At 55.0% G+C, this 22,850-nt stretch overlaps 1 protein-coding gene across 3 annotated transcripts in view; it reads right to left on the reverse strand.

Annotated features, from left to right (window-relative positions):
- Positions 1-1,237: 1,237 nt before the first annotated feature.
- Positions 1,238-22,850, reverse strand: part of PPARD (peroxisome proliferator activated receptor delta) — a 76,562-nt gene continuing 54,949 nt past the window's right edge. For all 3 annotated transcript variants that reach the window (XM_012746824.2, XM_076003413.1, XM_076003414.1), the window contains 6 exons: positions 15,572-15,802; positions 7,469-7,623; positions 6,500-6,638; positions 5,098-5,300; positions 4,473-4,923; positions 1,238-3,381 (listed from right to left, as the gene is read on the reverse strand). In XM_012746824.2, coding sequence (XP_012602278.1) covers positions 3,134-3,381; positions 4,473-4,923; positions 5,098-5,300; positions 6,500-6,638; positions 7,469-7,623; positions 15,572-15,701 — 1,326 coding nt within the window. In that variant the 5' untranslated portion in view covers positions 15,702-15,802 and the 3' untranslated portion in view covers positions 1,238-3,133. The remainder of the gene's footprint in view (positions 3,382-4,472; positions 4,924-5,097; positions 5,301-6,499; positions 6,639-7,468; positions 7,624-15,571; positions 15,803-22,850) is intronic.

Below are 22,850 nucleotides of genomic sequence, written 5' to 3' on the forward strand. Positions count from 1 at the left end.
ACCACAGTAGGACCTGGGAGTTCAGATTGCTCTGCCCAGCTGACCAGCAAGGAGAGAAAACAGGGAGGCAAGTGTCAGGTGTGACCTGACCGTAAGCTGAGAGCCCGTCGTGGGATCCTTCACCTTGGGGCTGCTGTTTGTACTAGTGCTAGTGGTTTGCTCGCTGGCTCTTGGCTCATTCCCACCCTTCCGTACGCTCCTCTGTATTGCAGGGGCGAGGAGTCTGCACACTGCACCTCCTGGACTGCCTGACAGTCCCCACACTCTCCAATGGGAGGTTTAGGCGACAGACTGAAAGACAGGAAAGGACTCCACCCACATCTGGTTGGAGCAGCTGAGTTCGGGCTGCAGGCTTCTTGCTTAAGCGGCAAGGGTCCGGGGCAGCAGGACGGTGGCCGGGGCACTCCAGCAGTCCCTTACGCACAGTCGCTTTGTGACTCTGGCTCTGCGGTCAAGGCAGCAGGTGACTTCAGGCTCCCAGGTTTCTGCATGTCAGCGCGAGTTCTAGCAGGGTGGCCCCGGATGACACTATTTGCCGGTCTAGGCCTGGGAGCGAGATGGGCTTCCCGCACTCGCTCCTCTCCAGATGACCTCAGTCCCCGCCGGTCCTTCAGTGCTCTCAGTGCTTTTGTAACGATTCCCCGCAGTCAATTTCCCACTTGGAAAAATTTCGCAGGTTTTGTTTTCCTGACTAGACAAACACACAGCCCGTTACAGACCCTGACCCGCCTCACACTGCGGACAAACCCTTGCCGCGGGGCTGGGCTCCGCGGAGCCTGCGAAGATGGCAGCCCTGAAAGTGAAGGACACCGTGGTGTCAGCTAAGGAGAGGGAAGCCTGACCTCTTGTGGGGGTGACAAGTGGCTCTGGTGACTGGGTCCTGCATACCGGACAACGCCTGCCCAGGGCACGCTGCTACCTCTGGGGGCCTTCCGTGTCCCTCCCAGACCCCTGCACACTCCGCCCATGAGCGCCAGAGCACCACAGCCTTTTCCCAGTGTGCGTGTCCCTCCTCCCCTCCTCCCTCAAGTTCTCTCCACGTGGGATAGAACCTTCTCAGTCCTCTGCAGCCCCTGCTGGCGGCCACGCCTGAGCAGAGCAGCTTGAGGGAAGGACCCAGGACCCCAGAGGCTCCCGGCCCGTCCCCTGTCCCCTGCGTGCACCAATGAGGAGGGGGAGGGATCCAGTCAGCCCCAGGAAGAACATGCAAAGCACGGAATCAGCCGAAAATCAACTCTTAAATACTTAATTCCCATTTATTTAAAGTCTCGTCAGTCTGTGTACACTATTTATATTAAAAACACAGGAAGCTCTGGCTCCTAGCAAAAATATACATTTCAGTTTTGGAGATTGTTCAGACACTGAGAAGAGCTGTATCCTCAGCACCAGACCTGGGGGGAGGGCAGGCACAGCAGCTCTCCCCTCACAGCCGGCCTGAAGGAAGCGCCCAACCCAGCCCCTGCCCGGCCAGGAGAGTGATCCTGGCCACGGAAGGCCACAGCGCTGGAGGCGCGGCCGCAGGGGATTTCCTCCCAGGGCCGCGGTCGGGTGGAACCGCTCTGTGGGAGGAAGGAGCAGGCAGGCCCTGGGTCTCCCACCACCGTGCTCCGAGTCCCCGGCCAGTCCCTCTGCCCGCAGCCTGGGCAGGCTCAGACGAGGCACTCCAGGTTGTGCCAGCCTCTGCTTTGAGACGGGTGCACCTCCACCTGGGAGCAGGGGAGGATGGGGCCAGAGCCGTGGAACCGAGCTCCGCAAGGTCCCTGGTCACCGAGGCTGTGTGGGGAGGATTTCAGGTGACCAGCTGGCTGAACACAGGCAAGGGGAGGGCAGCAGAGCTGTGGGGACAAAGGATGTCAGAATGAACAGGATCGGTTTGTCCCTGGCAGCTCCCGCTGTGAGTGGGTGCCAGGCGGCTCGACAGGACACCCAGGCCCACCCAGAGACCCAGCCCAGCCCCGGGCAGAGGGGTGCGGCTCTGCCTGCCCACCTGCAGGCCTCTCTCTCTGGGCACTCACTTGCCGTGGGGAAGGGAGGGGCGCAGAACCTGCAGGTAAAGTGATTTCAGTGCTTGCGGGTGGGCTGGAGTCTGGAGGCGCAGCTCCAGGGAGTGTGTGAGGCCTTCAGCTGAGCTGGCTAGAGAAGAGGGTCACGTGGAGGGCCTGCCCCAAGCTCTCCCTGGCCTGTCACCCCAGGTCTCACAATCCCAGTCCTGGGGGCAGATTTGAGTCTGCTGCTTCCTCCAACCACCAACCTCCACCTCCCTCCTTGAGACTTGCTTCTCTTCAACAGGGGCACGGGGTCCCCCACCTGGAGGGAACCCTGCCTCCTTCCAGGCCGGGGGGCTGCCCCGCAGCGGCCAGCGCAGGGGCCATCAGCGCCATTGGCCTGGAAAACCAGTGTGAAGAATGGAAGGACGCTGGGTGTCAGCAGGGCTGGGGGTGCTGCTACAGTAGGGCTGGTGGGGGCGGGGGCAGCCTCAGAGGGACAGTGACAATCTGAGGGAGGTGTCGGCTCTCAGCCTAGGCCCCCTGCCCACTGTCCTCCAAGGCAGGGGCCCATGACTAGGCTGCTGCCATCAGTCCAGGCCATGCTCGGCTTCCCGGGGAAGCCAGGCCCAGAGAGTTTAGTGTTTCTTTGGATGGCTCAAGTCTTGCTCTGCAGACAGGAGACAGAAGTGAGGCCCTAAGCCTGCAGGTGCAGTGACAGGGCAGGTGGCGGCCCCACTCCCTTCTGCTCCTGGGGAAAGGTGTGCAGAAGCAGAGGTCCCGTTCTATGCTGCTGGTGAAATAATACAAACTGTTTCACAGGATGAGAAAGAGGGACAGACACAGGGCTGGGGACAGAGAAGGGGAGGGCAAGGGATGAAGGAAGAAGGACACCTATAGAGAAAGGGAAAAAAAGAACAAGGGAAATTAGACGAGAAAGAGGAACTGAGGAAGAGAGAGACCAGGAAGACAGGCAGAGGCGGGCGAGGAAGGAGCACAGGGAGCAGAGGCCACGCGAGACTGCGTGCGAGTCCGTGGTTCTGCTGCTCCAGGCCGGGCTGCGTGCTCGTGGGCTGGTCAACGGAAAAGTCACATGGGCCCCCACGCTTGCCCTGCGGGAGCCCGCAGGGCGGCCTGGGCGCCGCCCCTCAGTACATGTCCTTGTAGATCTCCTGGAGCAGCGGGTGCAGCGAGGTCTCCGTCTCCGTCTTCTTGATGCGCTGCATCATCTGGGCGTGCTCGGTGACCAGCTGCCGCAGGTCCGCCATCTTCTGCAGCAGCTTGGGGAAGAGGTACTGGGCGTCGGGGTGGTTGGCCTGCAGGTGGAACTCGAGCGCTCGCAGGATGGTGTCCTGGATGGCCTCCACCTGTGGCACGTTCATGAGGCCCGGCCGGTCTGCGGGGACACGGGCGCGTGAGGGGCTCAGGGAGGCAGAGGAGCGCCCCTCCCCCACCCTGCATGGTGACTTGGCCCAGGGGACAGCAGGCCTCCTCAGCTGTGACAGAGCAAGCCCTGTCCTGTCAGCGATGGCTCCACAGTGTTCTGGTCCCTTTGCCCCTGGTCTGGGCCCACTTTTTTTTTTTTTTGAGACAGAGTCTCACTTTGTTGCCCAGGCTAGAGTGAGTGCCGTGGCGTCAGCCTAGCTCACAGCAACCTCAAACTCCTGGGCTCAAGCGATCCTCCTGCCTCAGCCTCCCGAGTAGCTGGGACTACAGGCACGCGCCACCATGCCCAGCTAATTTTTTCTATATATGTTAGTTGGCCAATTAATTTCTTTCTATTTATGGTAGAGACGGGGTCTCACTCTTGCTCAGGCTGGTTTTGAACTCCTGACCTCGAGCAATCCGCCCGCCTGGGCCTCCCAGAGAGCTAGGATTACAGGCGTGAGCCGCCGCGCCCGGCCTGGGCCCACTTTTGTTTTTGCCAGTAGTTCATTCCCCTGAGTAGGCAGCAGAGTATTGTAGTTGAGAGACTGGATGCCTGGACTCGAATCCTGTGCCTGCCACAGACTACGGTGAGGCTACGGCAGCCACGGGGCTTCTCTGGGCTCCAGCCTCCTCATCTGCAAAATGGGGATAGTAAAAGCACCTCTTCTACAAGGTGGTTGTGAGGATCAAGTGAGTTACAAGCAATGAAAAGGAACTAGAACAGTCCCTGTGCCACTGTTAGTTAGCATGGTTATTATATTGTGTCAGAACCTGAAAAATGTATGGAAAATAGTGAAAATTTCTCTACTGCTCAGAGACAGCCCCCTCTAGAGGGCCCATTTCTTTGCAGTGTTTTTCTATCGCTACCTCCATCTGCTGAGCGAATGAGATGGAGCTGATCCTGCGTGTTCGTTCAGGCAGTTCCTTGCGTGTGCCACTGCCGGCACCACGTGGACACGTCCTCATGCTGTCTGAAGTGTGGCCTGCTGCCCTGCAGCGAGGCCAGCCCCCAGGGGGGCCGGCTGTGTGGGGCTGGCCCACCTGCCCTCCCCCACTCACCTCCGCACAGAATGATGGCTGCGATGAACAGGGCCAGGTCACTGTCGTCCAATTCCAGGGCATTGAACTTGACAGCAAACTCGAACTTGGGCTCAATAATGTCACTGAAGGGCTTGCGGAGGCTTCGCAGGAACTCACGAGTGACAAAGCCACTGCCATTGGCCACCAGCAGCCCATCCTTGTTGACGATGGAGGCCAGCATGGCAAAGATAGCCTCGTGCACGCCGTACTTGAGAAGGGTCACCTGGTCGTTGAGGAAGAGGCTGCTGAAGCTGGGGATGCTCTTGGCGAACTCGGTGAGCTCCCGCACGGTCTCCACCGTGGTGCACTGGCAGCGGTAGAAGACGTGCACGCTGATCTCCTTGTAGGGCGGCAGGCCGTTCACCAGCTGCTTCCACACAAGGCCCTTCTCTGCCTGCCACAATGTCTCGATGTCGTGGATCACAAAGGGCTGAAAATCAGGCCCTGTTAGAGGCGAGGCCGCAGGGGACCCCACCCTGTGCTCCCCACAGCTCCTGCCTGTACCGTGAAGGCAGGGAAGGGAGGCCAGGCTCTCCCTGGAGTCAGGCAGGCAGCAGCAGGGCCCAGAGCCCAGGATGCCATGAGGCCAAGCAGTGACACTCACCGCCGTGTGGCTGGCTTTGCCGGTGAGGATGCTGCGGGCCTTCTTTTTGGTCATGTTGAAGTTTTTCAGGTAGGCATTGTAGATGTGCTTGGAGAAGGCCTTCAGGTCAGCCACCTGGGGGTTGAGCTGGCTCCCCTCGCTTGCCGTCAGCCCCGCCACCAGCTTCCTCTTCTCAGCCTCCGGCATCCGGCCAAAACGGATGGCTGCACAGGGAGCAGGGACAGTCAAGGTGCCCAGGCAGGGGCCAGCACCTCTAAACTTCCCATCCCTCTACAGGTGCAGGGCAAAGGCGGACGTATCCTTCCTGAGCCCAGGGTCCTCAGAAGCACTAGAGTCAAAAAGGCGGGACTGTTGGGCTGGCCCCTCCAGAACGCAAGCTCCACGAGGGCACGATTGTGTCTGCCTGGTTCACAGTGCCCAGCCCACACGGCCCTAATTAAGTGACTGAGCTGTGCTGGCCGAGAGGCAGTGTGTGGAGGTTGGGATGACAGTATTGGGTGACAAAGGCTTATGCCCAAGTTCCACTCAGTAGCTTATTAGCCGCCTGGCTTTGGACAGGCTATTTCACCTTTCTTTTTTAATCAGAAAAATGAGGCTAAAATTCCTTAAAACTTACTGGGTTGTTGGAATAATGATATAAGAGTACTCACATAGTAAGTACTCAAAATTGTCATCAATAGTAAGAAAGCAGGGTATGAATGTGGCTTCTCTCAGCGTAGGAGTGAGAAGGGTTCAGTCAGCCCTGAGATTCCTAGGAAATGCCTTGAAGCCACTCAAGGAATGGGGTCAGGGCAGATACAGACTGAAGGGACGGATCAAACCCCAGACCTGCCAGTCCCCATTAGCCAGGAAGAGCCACAGATGAAGGGGGCTTGGGTCCTGTCACCCTCTAAGATACAAGACAGTCATGTCATCCCTGGGTAAAAGTCTGGCCAAGCAGCTACCCATCCATAGAAATAATTAAACAAGAGGCTCTTCCCTATTCTCTGGGTCCAACCCAGAGGGGTATGGGGTGGGGGGTGGGCTTTGCAATATCTCACCCTAGCGGTCTCAAGACTAGACTCTGGAAGGCCTGGAGCTCAGGGCAGAGGAGGCTCTGTCCCCTGGGAGTGGCTGGCCTCTAAGATAAACTCCTGCCTAGCTCCTGGCAACTGACTTGTGGTCACTTACGAGTGACTGCCCCAAGCCTGGGGCTCCCGGTGGATGCTGGGCAGTCTGAGGAAGTGGCAGGTCTTAGGCTCCAAGACCCAGATGGGCACAGTCAAGGGCAGATACCCAGGGCTTACTGGGTGCCAGGCACCACTGTAAGGCTGCCCGCTCCGGGCTGCACTGGGTGCTCCCTGAACCTGCTTTCAGGCCACGTGAAGCCAGCACCCATGTGACTTGCCCTGGTCACTCTCACCATTGTGTGACATGCCCAGTGCCAGGCATTTCTGGAAGCGGCAGTACTGGCACTTGTTCCGGTTCTTCTTCTGGATCTTGCAGCTCCGCTCACACTTTTCGTACTCCAGCTTCATGCGGATCGTCCGCCGGAAGAAGCCCTGAGGGACGGAGGACAGGTGAGGAAAAAGGTTGAGAATCCTGCTCTGCCCCTGAGTCATGCCCAAGGGTCTAATTATCACAAAGATGTAAAAATTCCCGAAATTTGGAAATAGTGGGAAATTTTGGGGAGGGGAGATGAAGAGGAAATGTAAATAACTCTAAAACTTCTAAAATAATTAAAATAATCTTTAAATTACTTTTTAAAAATGCCTAAAGAAGTCTTAAAGTTTATTAGTTTGGTAACATAAAACTATATCATAGTTAACTTGATTTATTCATAAATGTATTTGGTTCTGTGTATTTTCTAGGTGGTGGTTTAATAAAATAACTTGTGAAATTTTGATGGTGTGAAGTTAGGAGGAAGGACTTAGAAGGATCACTGGAAAAGGAAATGCCATGTTTCCTTTTCTCTGAAAGAGACCCCTTCAAGCCTTGAGACACAGGAGACTGACCTCAGGTAGGCAGATGGCTCAGCCCAAGAACCTTGTTATGTCTTGCCTGCCTTCTGGAGCCTGGTCCCCAGGGGGCGCCAGCCGCCCATAGAGCCCAAGTGAGTGCCTGAGTCAGCCCGGCAGGTGCCCAGCAGGGCAGGCCTGACAAGGGAACCCTCCTCTCCCGAAGGGCCCAGAGCTGAGGCCTGGAACAGGCTGAGGCCTGGAACAGGCTGAGGCCTGGAACAGGCTGGGGCCTGGCTGCCTCCTAGGCAGGAATGCTGCAGTGGGCACTGTCAGGGCCCCCGCCCTGGCTGGGCACAGCCCTTGTGGCAGGTCAGTTCCCCATGTGACCATGACCCCCAGTGGCCAGCCCCGGCCCCGCCCCCCGACCATACCTTGCACCCCTCACATGCATGAACACCATAGTGGAAGCCTGATGCCTTGTCCCCGCACACCCGGCACTCCATGTTGAGGCTGCCACACGAGGCCCCGTCACAGCCCATCTGCAGCTGGTCCAGCAGCGAGGGTGGCGAGGAGCTCTGGGAGAGGTCTGCGGACACACGACGGAGGCCACTTAAGAGCTGTGTGGCCCCAGGGAGTCAACCTGTCTGAGGACCAGTTTCTTCACCTAGAATATGCGCTTAACGACAGCTTCTCTGGGAGGACAGGCAGAGGCTCCGAAGCATTTCAGGGCCCCACACACGGCAGATGCCCAACACACGGCAGCCATTACCGCCCGGGGCTGAACTCGGCGATGGGGAGGAGGGGCGGGGGTGGCTGTGGGTTGGGAGGAGGGGGGCAAGAGGGCCGAAGCAGACAGAGAATCTCTGGACAGTCCTGGGAAACGGCTATCCTGGTTTCGAGGTTGCCGCTGCGTGAGCCCAAGAGGAGTTGTGTGAAATGCGTTTTGTGGCAATTGCAGAAGTGCAGACCTCTGCACCCCACCCCTGCAGGAGGCTGTTCTTGCATGGACTCCGGGAATTCGGCCAAGGAGCTCTCAAACAGCGCAAATCCCCACGAAACTTCTTGCTTGAGTAGAAAGAATACGGGGTCGGTCATATTGACTGAGCATCACACTGAATTTCTCCACGTTTTTTCTATTAACTATTAGATGTTTGAACCATGGTGTTGAGAACGTCCGCAAGGAAAGCAGTTGGCTATGGCTGTGACCGCAGGACACACGTGCTGTCATGTGACTCAGAAAGCACTGCTAGGACTGCCTCTGAATCTCTCCTTTGGACACTCAGAAATGCGCCCTTCCCCTTGGAAAGGGGCCCTGACTGAACCTTGGCTTCCTCGCTTCCAGTCCAGTGCCAGCCTCACGACCCACGTGCTGCCTGTCCTGCCTCTGCCGTGACGGCCTTCCGTCTCCGCACTCTTCTCTGATGACTGAGCAGGTGCCAAATCCCCAAGGCAGAGAATCAGCCGCTTCCAACAGGAGGGCACCTCAGGAGACCCGGGACACGGCAATGAACCCAGACCAGCACTTTCCCAGCCTGCTGAGCTACCTTCCTACAACACTGGCCAAATGACCTTGACTTCCCCACCACGGTAGTAACCACCACCCCTACTGACAAAAGTGCACCCTGTCCCTCCCCCACTTTTCCCTCCCTGTTCCTCCTGGTCCCCTTTGGGTCACAGGAGTAGCAGCAGGAAACCTCCCTTCGCCATCCTGGCCACAGGAGGCCGGAGGCACAAGTAGCACCCGACTGCGGCAGACGACCCAGGGGGCTATTCCCCTCCTGGCTGGCGAGTTTAGGGGTGATTCAAGTCCCTGGTTCCTAAAACATCCTGTCCCGGCGCCTTAGCTCCCAACTTCAGTCCTTCCAGGGAGTAAATCTGGCCCCCTTGGCCCACAGATGGGGAGGGTAGGCTCCCTAGATCTCCTGGGCCTGGCGGGGAAAGCTGTGCCCTGGAAGGTGAAGCCACTGTGGCCTTCTCAGTAGCCTTTGTCACCACCTGACATACCCCACGAGTGTGTCTGCACATTGCTGGGCGCCATCTACTAGACGTAAGAGCCACAAGGGCAGGAACAGTGTCCAGCGGGCACGGCTGTGGTCCGGCAGGGAGAACTGTGCGGGGTACTGCGCGCGGCAGGCACGCACCGGCTCTGCACAATCAGCAGTCGGCAAGCTGCCGGGTGTCCTGGCCTCAGCACCAACCGGCCGGTGGGGCTGGGCAGGACTCCTGGAGGCATTATAACAGGGACAATAAAACTCCCAGCACCAGCTGTTGGGAGAAGATGAGATATCCTGCAACAGAAACCCTTTGTGGAGGCTTGCACAGATGCTGGGGCGGGGGTTTCCTGCACTTCCTCCTTCAGCCCCAGCAGTCTGTGCGCATGTTCGCTTCGCGGCACTTCTGGTAATCAGTGTTGTTTTTGTGGCTTGCACGCCTGCTTCCTCTGCTAGACTCAGCATATCTCAGCTCACGTTCCCCTTGGATCTCGGAGCCCACCACCACCGCTGACTACGTGACCAGTCACCTCGGACTGTTCGCATTCCCTGGTGGTGTGTTCCTTGTTCTCCCTCATGGCCCTGGAAGGTCGGCAGGTGTCTGGTCACTTGGTTGCTGCTGGTGCTGCACGTGGCAATGCCAGCCTCTCTGTTCATTCAACAGACACTTGATGAGCACCTGCCACGTGCGGGACAGGACCTAGACTCTGCCCTCAAACAGCTAAGAAAGAAATAAGAAAACCAGAACGCAAGATAGAAGTGGCAACGCCAGGGCAGGGGCAAGTAAGCGGCGCAGGGTTTTAGAAGGAGCCATCCCCTGTGTGAGTGGCTGCCAGGGAAGGTGACCGACTCTCTCTCTCTGGGCTTAAAGAAAGGTGAGCACTCTGGATGACTTCCAAGTTGGCTTCCAGGTGCTTAGAAACAGCAGGCACAGTGGGTGAGAACATGACCAAGGAGCTACGTGGCCCAAGTTCAAATCCCAGCTCCACCACGTGCTAGCTAGTGGTCCAGCGGTAACAGCCATGTGTCCTGTGCGCAAATCCTAGCTCTGGGCTTCAGCTTCCCCCTCTGTAAAATGGAGATGGTAACAGTATCTCAGAGAAAGTCATGGCGAAAGGCAGAGGAGTCAATACAGAGAGAGCTCTCCCAACTTGGAAGTGCAGTATAAACATTAGCTGTTAGGATGATGCTTATTAGGAAGCCGCAATTCTGCAGTTTCCCAGCCGTGTGCCCCATGGGCAGGTACCATGCGTCTCCCGCTCCTGGCTATGCCCCCGTCTTCCCCAGGGCCTCACGGAGACCCAGTGTGGCAGGGGTCTGTGCGTGTGAGGCCAGGAGAGCCCCTAGAACAACACCTACTCTCCTCTCGCCTCTACTGTCCTGCTGCCGACCCACGGCCCAGGTGTGCTGGGACCTCTGGAAGCCCTGGGAAAAAGCCGGGATGCCTGAACCCCACTGGCCACTCAAGGTACAGCGCTCCGGACCGTGAAGAGAGACTTAGGGCAAGTGTCCCAGAGGGGTCCCGGTTGGGGATAAGTGGCTAAGTGGGCTGGGGAGAAACAGGCCCAGGGCAGGAAGGGCCATTGGGGGCAGTCCTGCCCTCAGGTGGTAAACAGGCGTAAGCTGCCTAACTCGGAGCATCCAGGGAGGCGTCTGCGGGGACCCACAGTGGCAGGGTAATAGGGAAAGTGCATCCCTGCCCTACTGAGAGCAGTAAGAAACCACAAATAACTGACACACAGGCAGACAGAGGCAGGAGAGGCATGGGGCTGGGCTGGGGCAGGAGAGTACGTGTCCTGCAGGGAGCTTTTAGGTGGGGTGTGTGTTGGGGATACTGACGTGGCAGTAGTTTGTGGGTGGATTTTCCAAAGATAAAGGTTCTGTTTCTTGCTGGCTGACCACTCAGCTTAAGGGTTTATCCCCAAATCCCATCACAACCTACCCAAAAGTAATGATGGCAGCATTCTCCCCATTCTAGGCACCAGATTCTGAAGGTGCCGTGCCCTCCCCCATGATCCCATGGTCAGAGGGGGGCAAGTAAGAGTCTCGATCAAGTGGGAGGCTGGGGTTCCAGGAGGCCGTTTCCGCCAGCGTGGCTGCTCTCCCTGCAGCCCGGTGCAGGGCCTCTCTCCAAGCCTGAACCTTCCCCCTCTGCCACTGCTCTCAAGAAATGCACCTGCTCACATGGCCATCCTCCGGGCCCTGAGCCCTGCTTCTCAATGTCCTCTTGAACCTCACCCTGCTGGCCTGCCCACCTGACCTCCAAACATCTCCCAAGGGCCTCCCTTCACCAGGAAGGGAAGGGGAAAGCGTCAGCATTTATCAGGCCCCTACTGAATGCCAAGTATGTCAGTGTCTTTTTATGTGTATCATTTCATTATCACCTTAGAAGACAGTGATCACCACCATCTGAAGGAAACTGAGGCTCGGTGAGGTTAACGGGTCCACCCAAGGTCACCTGCTTAACACCCGGTGGGACTGGAACTTGCAGCTAAACCAGGCTTCATGTTTGTCCAATAACACTTTCTGTTTACTGCATGCTGACTGCACGCCGGGCACTGCTCCCGGCACTTTACATCCACTGATCTCACGTAAACCTCAAAACAAGCCTTCAAGGAGGTCTTCAATTCCCTCACAGGTGAGGAAGCTGAGGCTCAGAAGGGTAAGTAACTTTTTTTTTTTTTTTTTGAGACAGAGTCTCGCTTTGTTGCCCAGGCTAGAGTGAGTGCCATGGTGTCAGCCTAGCTCACAGCAACCTCAAACTCCTGGGCTCAAGCGATCCTCCTGCCTCAGCCTCCCGAGTAGCTGGGACTACAGGCATGCACCACCATGCCCGGCTAATTGTTTCTATATATATTAGTTGGCCAATTAATTTCTTTCTATTTATAGTAGAGACGGGGTCTCGCTCTTGCTCAGGCTGGTTTCGAACTCCTGACCTTGAGCAATCTGCCCGCCTCAGCCTCCCAGAGTGCTAGGATTACAGGCGTGAGCCACCGCGCCCGGCCTGAAGCTGAGCTCTTAACCACCATGCTCTACTGCTACCCATATATACATAATACATGCTCATTACTAATCAATAACATTATTATGATAAACAACAACATGACACAGTCACTGCTAAGGAGAACCCTGCGTCATCATCCGAATGTTTGGACTTCGTGTAAACACCAGCACTGTCACCCAGAGAGTTAAGTATCAGTTTCACCATCTTTGATTACAAGTTCAGCAAATAGACACTATTGACCCTTCTTACATAATTTATGTATGGTCAAGAGCTCTCTGCATATCTAGCCTCCACGCTGGAGGTCTGTGGTTGTCATGGCTGTGGGGGCAGCCAGGAGGGGCCAGACCCGTCTATTTGCTGGCAGAGCCCACCAGCAAACCGGCACCCTAAAGCTTCTGAAGTCAGGGCGAATTGTGCAGGGATCTGGGGCTGGGTAGCCGAGCAGCCTCCTTTCTTCTGCTGTCCTGTTTCCTTGGACCGTGGGCTCCAAGGTCAGGCAATAGCCTTGTCCAGCACTGAACAGTGACCCTGGCCTGGTGCTGGGCCCAGCCTGGATGCTCCCCAAGTGCTCACCAAGTGAGAGGCGGCGCTGAGGCCAGGAGGGACCCTGTATCTTCCTCCTTCTCAGGTGTGATTGGGATGGCTGGCATTTAAGCAGGAGGGAATGAGGACAGGATGGGGTGTGAGCCCTGGCTCCAGCTGCCCCTGCCCCTTTAACTGACCGGGGGGCCTCAGGCAAATGAGTTTCTATCACCTCGGTTCACCAGGTGTGGAGTGCTAATGGTAGGGCCTGCTTGGGCGCGTGTGGGTGAGGAGGAGGTGCTTGGCACAGGCGGTGCGGAACTGCGGGAGGCCAGAGATGCAGCGACTGTGGAGCCTTCTTGCTGCTTCAGGGCTCGAGGCTGTACCTGTCCTTGTGGGTCCCTGAGTAGACTCTGGAGGCCAAAGTCGCAGCTCATGGGGGTGAGGCAGGGAGGTGCTGAGATCTGTGGTGTGTTAGATACTGTCATTGACTCTCACCTGTCTGGCCCCAAGGTGGGCAGGACACAGCCTTTAAAGATGAGGAAGGAGACTGAGATTCGGAGAAGTGAAGGCACAGGCGAGGGCCACGACTCGTAACAGAGGACCTGGGGTTCCCGCCCTGGTGTGTGTGACCTCAAAGCCTCTGCCCCCAACACAGAATGAGGCTCTGTCCCCAGAGCCCCTCACCTGCCAGCCCCCCCCCCAACTTTTTTTTTTTTTTTTTTTGAGACAGAGTCTCACTTTGTTGCCCAGGCTAGAGTGAGTGCGTGGCATCAGCCTAGCTCACAGCAACCTCAAACTCCTGGGCTCAAGCGATCCTCCTGCCTCAGCCTCCCGAGTAGCTGGGACTACAGGCATGCGCCACCATGCCTGGCTGATTTTTTCTATATATATTAGTTGGCCAATTAATTTCTTTCTATTTATAGTAGAGACAGGGTCTTGCTCAGGCTGGTTTCGAACTCCTCACCTTGAGCAATCCGCCCACCTCGGCCTCTCAGAGTGCTAGGATTATAGGCATGAGCCACTGTGCCCGGCCCCCCCCACACTATTTGTAAAAATATTAATTTTAACCTTTAAGAAAAAGTAGCACAGTTGCCTTTTAATACATTGACTGCCACACTAGAAAATAATTTTTTTTCCTTGGGGCCACAGTGTTTTATTATGAAAATAGAATGAAAACCTCAAAAACAAAACAATCCTTTCCAACTTAGTGGAAAATTTGTTATTTTTTTGTTTTCTGTGCATGAGTTACATGCAACTTGAAAAACAGTCCTTGCGGCTCCCAAGGTGAAGAGACATGTGAGTTACATATGCTTCATGGGGCCTCCATTTCACCCATTTACTGATAAACGGAATCTATTAAACACCACCTCACACACGGCACTGTGTGAGTGGTTAGACAAATTCTGCCCTGGACATCCCCACTCCCATGCCCTAAAGTCCACAGTAAAGCTGCCTGAGGTGTCATCGCCACGCCTGCCTCACCTGCCTTTGCTCCCGGCACCTCACCTTGGCCCGCACGTGACAGCAGTGCTCTTTGGGCATACAGCACTGGCCCCGACAAGGGGTGTGTAGGGAACCCCAGAACAGGACAGTGCTCTGCAGGCAAATTCTATCTGCCTAGGCCCAGATGTGCGGTTGAGGGCGGCCAGGGCAGGCGGTGTGGACTTCTTTCCCCCACTCATTCTGTTCTGGCATCCTGTGACATCTCATGCTCATTCTTAGAACCCAGGTGTCTTCCCCCCTACTTTCTAACCCTCCTTGCCTTCCTCAGGTTCAGAACAGTATGTGATACTAGCACAGTCAATTATCACTCCTGTAGCCATTCCTCTCTGCTGAGCCACCAGCCTACAGGGGGTAGCTTATTCTGGGGATGGGGACACCTTCGCTTTGGCCCTGGATCACACCAAGCCTACTGCAGTCACTCCTGGGTGTCTCAGTGGGATCAGATGGACTGGATGGATGGCTTTTCCTCCCCCTATACCACCCTTTTTCCTGAAGAGGAAGAACCCTGCAAAATCCCAGGCCTTGCTTGGCAGGTTCGAGGTGATATGGCTCAAGGACTCATTCAGGCCCCTCTCAGCTGCAGACCCAGGCAGGAGCCACGCTGCCTCCACATCCTCCGTCCTGCCTTAACTCGGATGCCACTGCCTCCTTCCGCCCTGTGCAGACACAGGGCTCCAGAGCCTGTCTCGCCCTGAATCACCACCTGTGGCCTGCGTCTCCTTCAGCTGAGACCAGCAGCAAGATCAGGGTGTGTGCTCCCGGCAGTTCATCCTCTTGTGACCCTGAGGTCCCTGGAAGGGAGCAAGGATCAGCAGACGTGCTGGCCCTACGGCCCCAGGTTTGGAGAGAAGCGGAGGGAGAAGGGGAGAAGCTGAGTGGATGGACGGAGAGCAGGGAAGGGCAGCATTAGCATGAAAAGCCGGGGCGGGGGGGGGGGCATTCTAGGTGCCCCGAAGGTGGACACAGCAGTGCGGGTACCAGAGAGAGCTGTCTGCGCTGCTGCTGACAGCAAAGTAGAGCCGGAAAGTGAGACAGGAGAAGCTAAAGCTATCTGGCTGCACAAAAGTAATATTAATATTAATTTTATTCATACTAACTAGCATTTTTACCTAATTACAATGCAGCTCAATAATGACGTGTATAATTGACACCAGATCAATTGAGCTGTGTGTTTCAACTGCCCTAACAATCGCAGGTGCAGCTGACCTTTCCAGTGTGCTGTCGGTGCCTTGTGATAGCAGCGCGGCAACCACAATGATGAAGACAACATGCATTCCAAATGCCCGCTCATTTACTTCTCACAACGCCCACATCCACGTCACCTACTGTTCCAGTCTGCGTTACGGAAAGAAGAGGTGCAACTTGCCCAAGGCCCTGCAGCTGGTGAGGGGCTGCTGGCTCCAGTCCTTAACCAGTCTGCACCCCACATGCTGCGGCTGGCAGAAGGGCAGGATCCCAGTTCCACCCAGCTCTGCCTCCTCTGCCCCAGGTAACTGCCAGCCCCTCCTCACCGGTGTAGCTGCTGGAAGGAAGTGTATGCTCTGGTCCCCCGTTGAGCTCTGGGGCTCCTTCTGCCTCTGCCACTTCCTCTTTCTCCTCCTCTTCCCGGACCTCAGGGGCCTCCTCCTGTGGCTGCTCCATGGCTGATCTCCCCTCGGTGCCACGCCTGCAGGCCCGGTCATAGCTCTGGCATCATCTGGGTCTGGACGCAGAGGGACCTCTACAGGGTGGTTCCAATCAGCCTGGACAGAGGGAAGACAGGAAGAGGTTGGGGGAGGCAGTACAAGGGAGAGAGGGTGGCAGGAGTGGGGCACGCTTGGGGGCTGTCACCATGGAGGGGGGTTCTCTTGCGCCTTTCTCAGTCCCTGCTGTGCTAGTCCATTGTCCCTTCTCCTTGCATTGCAAATCACCTGCCCTTCCGCCTATGCCCACCTGGCTCTTGTGATGGGTTTGTGGGGTTCAGAGCAGGCTCCATTAGCCAGGCAGGGTGACACACTGCTGTCACCTTTCCCTGCCTCCTCTGCTGCAGCCTGTCCTTTGAGCCTCCCTGAGTCTCCAGGAGCCAGGTCAGAATGACTGGAGTGGCTTTTCCCAACTCTCCAGCCCCCCTGGAGACTCAAATATGCACCAGACCTCCCAACTTCCACCCTGCCCTGACCAGCACAGCTCTCCTGAGCGACTGTTCTTGAAGAGGGTGGGTCCCATCCTTCCTGTGTTGGGTATGGGGGAAAAAAAAAAAAAGACATGAACCCCTGCTGTGCTTGGCTCACACTGACAGGAGATCTGCAATCAACGGCAGAGCTATCAGGCAAGGGGAGATGTACTCTGTCCTGGAATCTTCCAAGGTGGGTCACTGGGTGGTGACCCATGTCCATATCATATGGGGGAGGCAGTTCCAACCTCCAGCGAGTACATCGTTGTCCACAAATGCCACAGTCGGAGATGGAAGATCACGAGGTGCTGTGGGAAACAGCGGGGAGATGCCCGCAGCAGCGCCAGCCTTGTGGAAGGACTGGGAAGGGTTGTGGAAGAAAAGGTCTGCCTTAGGGTATCTGAGCGTCTATTGGACGCCTTCTCTTGGATGTCCCACAGGCAGCTCAAACTCAAGCTGCCCAACAAAACCCAGCATCTTCTCCCAAAGGTGCTCTTCCTCTGGTAATCCCTACTCCATGACCCCCACCACCCATGCACCCACTCCCAAAGCCTGGGAGTGATGAGACTCCTTCCTCTCTCCCCCTTCTCTAGGGCTGCCAACTTGGCCGGATGCTGGAATCACTGGGTTTAAAAAAAAAATACAGACATCTGGGCCCATCCCCAGAGAGTCTCATTTGATTGGTTTGGGGAGCAGCTTGGGCACTGGGGTTTTTATTTTTTAATTCCCCTGGTGACTGCAAGGTGCACCCAAGCTTGAGAACCACTGCTCCACAGCAAAGCGATTTTCAGCTGGTAGCAAATCATTCCTTCTCAACATGTCTTAACTCTATCCATTCCCTTCCATCCTAGTCGGTTTCCTAAAGGCAGTTTGGAAATTTAGCCCTAGAGTCTAAGAGATAGAAAGCTGGGAATCTGTAGATTTGGGAGGAATTCTTGTGGATGTGATAGCCACAGGAAGGGATGCAGTTCACTGAAGGAGAGAGCAACATGTCAAAGGAGGAAAATAAATCATCTGGGAGCCAGGTGCCATAGCATGTGCCTATAATCCCAGTTACTTGGGAGGCTGAGGCGGGAGGATCTCTTGAGGCCAGGAATTTGAGGCGGGAGGATCTCTTGAGGCCAGGAATTTGAGGCTGTAGTGAGCTATGATTGTGTCACTGTACTTTAAGCCTGGGTGATAGAGCAAGACCCTGTCTCATTAAAAAAAATGTAGTAAGTTTGATTATATAAAAATATAATCTTTCTATATGGTAAGAACCATAAGAAAAAAAGACAAGCTGAGAAAAATATTTGCAACTCTCATCAGACAATTTAGGGCTAATTTCCCTAACATTGTTTCTACAAATTAATAAGACTAGCAATCCAATAGAAAAACGGGCCCCTGATATGAACAGTTCATAGAAAAGGTATAAATTTGTCTCCCTCTTTTTTTTTTTTGAGACAGAGTCTCGCTTTGTTGCCTAGGCTAGACTAGAGTGAGTGCCGTGGTGTCAGCCTAGCTCACAGCAACCTCAAACTCCTGGGCTCAAGCAATCCTCCTGCCTCAGCCTCCCGAGTAGCTGGGACTATAGGCATGCGCCACCATGCCCGGCTAATTTTTTTTCTATATATATTAGTTGGCCAATTAATTTCTTCCTATTAAAAAGAGAAAGAGTAGAGACGGGATCTTGCTCTTGTTCACGCTAGTTTCGAACTCCTGACCTTGAGCAATCCGCCCGCCTCGGCCTCCCAAAGAACTAGGATTACAGGCGTGAGCCACCGCGCCCGGCTAAATTCGTCTCTTAAACATATAAAAAGATGTTTAACATCACTCATAAAAAAGAAATACAAAGTAAAACAACATTGAAATACCTTTTTATAATCAGATTAAAAACAGATGCTAGCTAACACTTTGTTGCTGAGCATGTAGAGAAACATATTCTCACACATCCCTGGTAGGAAGGTAAACTGGCACAACCCCTACAGAGGGAAATCTGGCCGATCTATCTAAATTACAAGTGCGCATGTCCTTTGACCCAAAATACAACTTCTAGGTTGTATCCTACATCTGTACTGCCACACAAGCAAAATGATGAAGTGTTAGTACAAGGTTATTAATTACAGTATTATTTGACTATAAGAGATGGGGAACAAGCTAAATGTCTATTAACAGGGGGCTTTTAAAATAAATATATGGCAACATGGAATTGTACATAGCAACAGAGAAGAATGAAGTTGTTTACAGACTGATAGAAGTACCTCCAAGATGTATTGATAAGTGAAGAGAACTATTTGCAGAATGAAGAGCTAAAAAGACAAACCGAAGCTGTATTTATTTGCCTGTGCATGTGTCAGACAGCTCTGGAAGGCCACAGAGAACCTGGGGACATCAGCTGCCTCTGAGGAGGGGACTGAGCATATGGTCACTACGGGAGAGAGATTATTTTAACTGTGTCTTTTATACTTTTTAAAAGTTGAGCTATAGGGATGTTACCTCTTCTAAAAATGAGTTCAATTGGAATAAGATAAAAAGCAAAATTTACAAACAATAATGTGGAAGATAAGAGGGAGTGATCAGTGTTCAATTGTTTAGGTCCTTTTATTTTTCAGAAGACGGCCTGAGATGCTAACTAACTTTATGCAGTTCAGTCAAATACGCATACGGAAAAAATGCAAAGGTAACGACTAAGACACCATAAGCAGAATGTGTAATTTCCAAATTATTACAGTAGGGTGGGGACACTTAGGGAAGGCCACGCAAAACCCGAGCTTCCTGACTGGGAACGCCGCAGAGCCAGGAGAGCAGACTACAAAGACGTGGCTAAATGCAACGCGGGTCCCAGACTGGACCCCGCAGCAGAACAGAGGACGGTCGTGGAAACACTGGTAAGTTCCGAACGGTCTGTTTGGCTTAGTGATAGCATGTGCCACCGTTCACTTACGTCAGGTGTAAACGCTAGCTGGGCAAAGGGTGTGTGGGGACTCTGTACGAGCTCTGCGACTTTCCTGTAACACCGATCTTTTTTCAAAAGAGTCTAAAAAACAAAGCTTAAACAAATCTGGCTTTCTGGCTTCTTTTGAAAATTGGGCAGACTGGGCCCTGGCAGCCCCAGAGCCGAGCAATGGCCATCCACTCATGACCACTGCCACCATCTCCGCTACCGGTTGTCCCTCCCCAGGCCACTTCACTCATTTACACTGCACTGCAGGGATTTGAGAGTGTGAGTATAAATCAGTTCCTCAAGGATCAATCCCTGACCGCTCACCCGAGTGCTGAACTTGGGAATAACCGGGCGCAGAGCACAGGACATGGTCAGAGGCGCCGTCCTGCGACAGCTGTCTCTCCCGGTCTCTCCAGTTCCGTTCCCTTCCTCCTCACTGGGTCCTAGTCTTCTTCGGATTAGCAATGTGCCTAGCTAACACTCAAGTTCCCAAGCTCTCTCGCAGCTACGGTGTTTGTGTGGCATAATTCTGACCAACAATATGTGAATAGAAATCTGCAGAGAGGGGCTTCTGAAAAAGCTATTCTTTCCTATTGAGAGAGACGAACTTCACCCGTCCTGTCTCCCTACCAGGAACAGGAATACTATGCCTAGAGGTGTAGCAAGCAGCTACCTTCGTTGCATGGGAAGACAGAGTTAGAAGGAGTTGCTGGACTAGCTTGGAATGCCTACCTCTAGACTACTCGTTAGGTGAAAAAGTTAAACTGTCTGCCAGATTTCTGTTGCATGCAATTCAACAGAATCCTAACTGAAACAGGAGATATAAAGACGCTTAGCTAAAGAGGAGAGTGGGCAACATTACTGGAAAAAGGACCTTGCAATCACCAAGAGCAGTCTGTGACTGTTGTAGCATCAGTAAGCGACAACAAGTACCTGAGACGCTACTGAAAAGCCGGCAGGTGGAGGGGGCAGGGGCAGGGGCAGGTGAGAGACCCTCCTCAACCGGGCCTATGGCTGAGGGGCCACAAGAGGCTTCCAAGGAGCAGTGCATGGGCAGCACTGGTGACAAGGGTCGGACGACAAGACTCTCAGGAACCATGGCACAGTGGGGCACTGGCTGGGTGGGTGGGGTGAGGCTGATGAGAACAAACTGGTTTTGGGTCCATGCAGCCTGGGTGTTGGCAGACATGGGGTAAATGCACACTAGGCCGAACCCAAAGGCTGTGGTGAGGAGAGACAGGGAGAGGGAGACATGAAGGTGTGTGGTCCCCCAGCAGGTAGTGACAGGGGAGGAGACACCACAAAACTGCCTTGTATACATATCGACAGGGTATTTCCTCGCATATCTCCTCACCCTCTCATCCTCTGACTGAGGCTGAGGAGGAAGGACAGAGTTCAGGGCATTTCCTCGAATATCTCCTCACCCTCTCATCCTGAGTGACCCCGAGGAGAACGAGTTCAGTCGTGACTGAACCCGCCGGGCGGGGTCGGTGAGTGCCCATGACTGGGCGCCCACCACGCACCAGGCGCCTGCCGGGCAGGACAAGCTCCGGCTCAGTCCTCCTAAGCCCCCACAGCAGGCGAGGGCAGGGACACGCCCGAGGACGCTGACAGGGCGTCTCTCAGACAACGTGCCACAGGGTGAAGCGGAGGCTAGCGCTTCGGACGCACAGCCGGGTCGGAGCCTGGCCGGGCCTCTGCCAGCTGCGCGCCGGGCCACGCTGCTCACCCGAGCCTCAGCTCCCGCTCCCACATGCCAGCTGGTAGGAGGGTTTTTCTAGCAGGACCAGGAGAACTGCTCTTAGTTTTTAGGGAGTGCAAGTGGCTGTCTGTTAGGATCAGATGCAGCTCTGGGCTCTTGCTGGAGCTGAGGATTTGGGACCAGTCCCTGGTTCCCATGCTGACGTTTCTCCCCAGCCCGGAGTTGTTTCTTCTGGTTGCAGCCTCTTAAGGACACCAGCTGAAGAGGAGGGAGCTGCGGTCTGGTTGTTCTAAAGCCCACCCACATCCTGTGGGATGTTTCCTGTTTAGATTTAACATCGACTATTCCTGTATTTTGCCAGAAGCTGTCCATGTTCACCCAGCCCTGACTGCTCCACCTATAGCTGAGGTCTGCCATCTACCCAGCAGCCACGGCTGTCGGGCTCCACCACTGCTCTCAGCTTGCACAGCTGGGCGCAACCTGGGCCCTCCCCCGACACCCTGGACCCAGGCCTGCAGCTGGATTTTCACAGGTTCCTGCCACCCCACCCACCGCCAAGCCAGCAATGAACCCTATTCTCTGCTTTCTTTTTTCAGCTCTGGCACTAAAAATAGCACAGCCTGGCACTAGGTTTAACTTGTATGTGGGTGAAAACCCTGGTTTTCGCTATCGCTCCCAGCGTTGGCTGTCTCCCCTCTCCACCCCAGCACTGTGCCAGAGACAAGCGCTCTCTGATCGTGCCACAGCTTTGCCCCACTTAGGAGGCTAGAGCTTTACACCCTTGAACAAAGTCTTTATGGAAGAATTTCTTGCAAAGCCAACCCCTGGATTGCTCAGACCCTGGTGTGCATGCACGTGTGTACACACACACACAACCCTACAGTGCATGTGCACCAGGGCTCCCACTCTAATACCCCGTCTCGCCCCAAGAAGAAACTCAGTCCCTCTTTGGGGAGCTCTGGTGCAGGGCAGGGCATGACTCCATTTCCCATTGGTGGGTGAATTTCATGGGCAGAGGTAGTTAGGGCCTTAACCCCAATGACCCAAAGCTCTAGAGGGGCCTGGTCTGGGGCCAGAGCAACCAAGCCTCCTGGGACCTTAGTCCTTCCCCCAAGTTTAGTTGCCCCCCTCACCTCTCTAGTAGGAGCAGGAAGGGGCTCCTTTTCAAGGCAGCCCTTTACCCTCCAGGCCAGCCAGGCAATCCCCAAGTTGCCTTGTGCTCCTCGTGGAGACTCAGCAGTTTCCCTGCTGCTGCTGCCAGGCCATACGCTCTGTGGGACGCCCCTGCCCTGCCCACAGTATGAGTGGGGGCAGTCGGTGTGCCAGGGGCTGCTGGGGCTTCCATCCACCACGTGGCACAGCCTGATGGGCCTTCCTTCTGCACCAGAGCCTAAGCGGGTCGCCACCCCCATCACAACAGTCCCAGCTTCCCTCACTGAGGGCTTACTACACACCAGTCTGTGTATATTGATGCATCTAACCCTCACAGCCCTAGAGTCAAGTTCTATCATTATCCCCATTTAAATGAGGAGGAAATTGCAGCCCAGAAAGGGAAAGTTAACCGGCTCAAGGTCACAGCACCTGGATAAGCAGGACCTGAGTCCAGGCAGACTGACTGAAGTCTTAGCCGCTGAGATGAATGCCTCCTCCATGGTTCAGGTAAGATGGAACCAGCAGCTGGCACGCCCTTGCCCAGCCGGGACCCAGAGGTCCGGAAGCTACTCGTATACCCTTGACTACAGAATGGTCCTGTCAGGGAAGGTCGTCCTCCTAACTGAGCGTGCAGCTTTGGGAGGGACACACCTGGAGCACTGAGGGAGGAAGGGGACACCAGCCTACCAGCCAGATCAGCTGAATCAACCCTGGCAACTGATGGGGTGTCAGATGTCGCAGCCAGATCGCCCTCACGCCACGGAAGCTGCTCTTGGTGTCAGTTTGGAGCCATCACTCCTGAATCCTCTGTGTGGCTGCCAGTCTCCAGCTGTTTCTGTCAAGAACACCCTGGTCAAAGCC

This window comes from Microcebus murinus, chromosome 5, assembly GCF_040939455.1.
Source record: "Microcebus murinus isolate Inina chromosome 5, M.murinus_Inina_mat1.0, whole genome shotgun sequence".
In the NCBI taxonomy this organism is placed as follows: domain Eukaryota; kingdom Metazoa; phylum Chordata; class Mammalia; order Primates; family Cheirogaleidae; genus Microcebus; species Microcebus murinus.